The 4235-nt window shown below is 61.6% G+C and overlaps 1 protein-coding gene across 3 annotated transcripts in view; it reads left to right on the top strand.

The window, feature by feature from the left end:
- RBFOX3 (RNA binding fox-1 homolog 3) overlaps nucleotides 1-2809 on the top strand; it is a 257622-nt gene extending 254813 nt beyond the window's left edge. For all 3 annotated transcript variants that reach the window (XM_045299844.1, XM_045299842.1, XM_004709113.2), the window contains 2 exons: nucleotides 337-415; nucleotides 2758-2809. In XM_045299844.1, the coding sequence (XP_045155779.1) occupies nucleotides 337-415; nucleotides 2758-2760 (82 nt within the window). In that variant the 3' untranslated portion in view covers nucleotides 2761-2809. The remainder of the gene's footprint in view (nucleotides 1-336; nucleotides 416-2757) is intronic.
- The last annotated feature ends 1426 nt before the right edge of the window (nucleotides 2810-4235 follow it).

Raw genomic sequence — 4235 nt, 5'->3', positions numbered from 1 at the left:
CACACACACACACACACACACACACACACACAGCCTCGCTCGCCACCATTTAAATAGACACACACACACACACACACACACACACACACAGAGCCTCGCTCCAGTTCCTGCCACACTCCCTGACTATGCCTTCTCCCAAATGAGCTGCTCCCCCCCAAGCCCCTTGGGCTCCCCTTCTCACCTGTGGAGCCCCAAGGACAGCAGGACCCATATACCTGTCAGCTTCCTCACACTCCCCCCCCTACAAAGCCAGGAGGGAGGAGGGCAGGGGGCCACACTGGGGGGAGGTGGAGGCTGCTGCCCCCTCCTCACTGTGCCCTCCCCCGGCTCTCCCAGTTATGGCAGAGTGTACCCCGCCGCTGACCCCTACCACCACACCGTCGGCCCCACAGCCACCTACAGCATCGGAACCATGGTAAGAGGCTGGGGCGGCGTGGGGGTGGGTGGGGGGACAGTGTGTGCAGAGCGGCTCTGAGCCCCCAGCCTGGGAGATGGGCCCCTTCACACCCTTGCTGAAACTCGGAGGCAGCCTAGATGGGCTTGCACCCTGAATCTTGAAGTCCTGACCCTGCACATTCTCAGCCACTCATCCGGCTGGCCAGTGCTCCAGAGGCAGAGAGGGGCTGGAGGCCTGTGAGCCACCGCCTGTCCCTCTGCACTTCTGGTCACCCACACATGGCACCTTCTCCCCCCTTGGAGAACCAGGGCACCTGCGATTCCTTATTCCTCCTGACCACTAGGCCAGGTGGGCACTCCCTGGAATAGTGTGGCTATAGGGGAGGGGGGCTCGCTGCTGCAGGGGTACAGGCGTGTGTGTCTGTCTGTCTGTCTGTCTAGCTGTCAACACATGCAACCTAGCTCATCTTAACCCAAAGCCCCCTCCCAGTGCACACCACCCACCCCAGCCAAGGGGCAGGCGTCCCTGCTGGCATGTAGCTAGCTTAGTCTCCTGCATCAGAGAAGACACCATGTTGGGGCACTCAGGGCAGGGAGACACCCTCTCCCAAGGGGGGTGTTTTCTTTGCTTCTTCTTTGGTCCTGTCCCCCAGCAGCTGGTGGTGCTGCTGGCCGCCATGGGGTACAGGCCTTCTGGGGCCCTACACCCCACCAACAGGGCAGTCGGCCCAGCCTACCCCCATCCAGCAACAGCTGTTCATTCACAGCATCCCTCACACGTGGCTTCCCTTTCACTGTTTAAGATGGGTTATCCTGGCCCCACACACAACTGAGGGGGCCCCTCAGGCTGTGCCTGGTGGGGCAGTTCGGTGGTCCCTGGCTCTTGAGGGGCCCCGTGAGTCAGGAAGCTAGACACTGGCCTGCCCTAGAGTGGCCAGTCCTGAGCCCAGAGCTGTCCCCACAGCACCAGATCACCCCACACCCTCCCCTCCCCCAGTCACAGCTGCCGTCCCTGCTCCCCCAAGGAAAAAAAAAAATCCCTGTCCTAGAGTAGATTCCGACCCATAATGGCCCTGTCTAGGGTTTCTGTAGGGGAGCAGACAGGCCTTGTCTTCCTCCCAACAAGTGTCTGGTGGGTTTGAACTGCCAACCTTGTGGGGAGCAGCCCTGCTCTTGCCCCAAAGACACCACCAGGGCTCTTGGGACAAGTTGGGAGCAGACCGGGTTTATCGATGGTCTCCTTTAAGTCAGTTTCACCTGACTCTGGTAGGCTTGTGCAGCCGCCAGCGGTCAGCTGGCCTGTTCAGTCTTCCCTGTTGCAGGCTAGCCGCTGCAGAGAGGGCACGGCCGCCTCACCCCCCACGCATGGGGCCATCCGGAGTGGTAGGCACACTGCCTGCCTCTCACAAACGAACCAGCGCCCACACGCAGGGGACAGCCCTGCCCTGCCTCTGAATCCCAAGTTTCCTCCTTGATTGGGGGGTGGAGGGGGTGCCATAGGTCCCACAATCCCGACTTTATGCAAGACCCTGCCCAGGAGGCAGGCCACGGAGCACCCCCCAGCCCCTAGCCCTCAGTGCACAGCCTGGCCACCAGGGAACGGGTGCTCCTCGCCGCCCTCCACCCGGCCCATGTTCAACAGAAACTTTTTATTTTTATCAGTTTATCGGGGGCTCATACCACTCTTATCACAATCCATCCACCCATCTGTTGTGCCAAGCGCATTTGTACATTTGTTGCCGTCATCATTCTCAAAACCTTTGCTTTCTCCTTGAGCCCTTGGTATCAGCTCATTTTTCCCTTCCCTCAAGAACCCTTGGTCATTTGTAAATTATTATTTTTTCATGTCTTACACTGCTTTTAATTAAACTCTACGCATGACGCTTCACAGCCGTAAATGTGTTGCCGGCTCCTGGGGGGGACTCGACCCTAAGAAGCAGAGATTCTGGGTCTGCCAGGGGAGCACCCCCTCCCCACCCCCATCACCCAGGAGGGGCTCAGGCCCACCTCCCCTGGGTGTGTGTGTGGGACTCAGGGGCCTTCTGCCAGGGGCCCCTTCAGGGGAAAGTGGGGATTCAAAAGCAAGCTGACCCCTGACCTGGGCCTGCCCGCGGGCTTGCCAAGCAGCCTCTGCCTCCATAGGCTGAGAGGGCACTGCTGGGGTGGGGAGGGCAGCCTCGCCCCCAGGCCCGGTGGAGGCCGGTCTTCAGCTCAGCCCCCCATTCAGGGCAGGCTTGGGGGCCGGTGCCATGAGGCCGATCCCGGGGAGGGGCCTCTTGTGGCCATGCCCCCCGCCCGGGCCCCACCCCGGCTGGCCATCGTGAACCAGCCACGAGGCCACCTCTTCTGTTTCTGTTGTAGTGAAAGCTTCCGCCGTTTTCTCCTTGGACCATGAAGGGCAAAAACAAACAAACAAAAATCCCCCCCAAAATCACAAAGCAACACAAAAACATAAAACGAAACGAAACGACACGAAGTTACGATCCAAGCGACCGCCCGCCCGAGCAGGAGGTGTCCCTGCGTGCAGCCCGGCGGGCCGGCCCCCGCGGCCAGGGGGAACGCGGCAGCAGGAGGCGCCGTGAGGACGGACCGACGGACCGGCGGCGGGCGGACGGGCAGAGAGGCGCGGCGCCCCTGGAAGCACCCTCTCTGTCTCAGGCAGTGGTGGAGAGTTTGGGGGGTGGGGGCGCCCTTTTCTATCAAGTCTTCCTTTCGGCAGCCCACCCCCAGGCGCGTGGGGAGACAGCTCAGCACCCAAAGGGGCCCGGCCTCCTCCGCGCCCACAGTGCTGGGCCTGCCCAGCAGGGGCTGCAGGGACCCGCGGGCAGGGAGGACGAGGGGCCTCCTGGAGGCTGTTGGCCGGTCTCCATGGGTGGGCTCTGCACAAGGGCTCACAGGGCCGGGGCACCAGAGTGCTGCCACTGAGAGAGGGCTCGGCTACACAGAAGATACAGGGCAGGAACAGCTTGGGCCTAGTGGCTCAGCATGCAGGACCTGAGGCCCCTCCTCCTGGCCATGCCTCCTCCTTTCCAGAGGTGACCACGAGAAAGGGGACAGGGACGGGCCCAGCTGGGAGTGGAGGCTAGAAGTTGGGGTGTCGGTGCTATGGGTAAGAGCAGGGACCCCCAGGCAGAGCATGTGAGCAGCAGGCCTGGACGGCCTCTCCTGCAAGGGTGAGGTCAGCTGGGCTGCAGACCCTTCCCTGTTCACAGGCCAGGCCTGGGGGTCGGGGGTGGGGGTGGGGAGTAGCTTTAGCCACCAGGGGCAGAAGGATCAGGGTTGGAGGTACCCCCAGCAGGGCAGGGACAGCTGAGGAAGGGGAGGCAGCAAAAATAATAAATACACACACACAACATACAACCCTCCACCCACGGCCCAACATGGCCCCAGGGCCTCATGAACCTCAGACTCACGCACACACACCTCACTTTCTATCCGGCCTCCGCTCCTGACCGGTTCTCCTTTTCTATCGCGGTGTACATAGGCTCCTGGGCTCCCCTCGCGTGGCCCACTCCTGTACAAAGCCCCCGCCGCCCGCTGCCTGCCAGCAGCCCTGTGCCCCTCGGCCCCCCAGGACTGCAGCCGGCTTCCTTTCTTACCATCCTGCGTGCTTCTAGGTGTGACCACGCCAATCAGCAGTGTTATTGATGATGACGATTATTAATAAAGATTCCTTTCTTCAAAGTAGGATGGCTCTTTTTGTGTCTGGGGCAGCTCCACCCCAGGGGGTGGAGGTCACAGGTCTGACCTTTCCCCAGTACCAGGCAGGGACCGTCAGGTGTGTATTCTCCCCTCCCCACTCAGAACCAGCCTTGCCCCTGCACCCTGAGTGGACCAGC

This window comes from Echinops telfairi, unplaced genomic scaffold (assembly GCF_000313985.2).
Source record: "Echinops telfairi isolate 266 unplaced genomic scaffold, ASM31398v2 ScPeMD7_7458;HRSCAF=8496, whole genome shotgun sequence".
Classification (NCBI taxonomy): Eukaryota; Metazoa; Chordata; class Mammalia; order Afrosoricida; family Tenrecidae; genus Echinops; species Echinops telfairi.
This window is presented reverse-complemented; position numbering and strand designations above follow the sequence as displayed.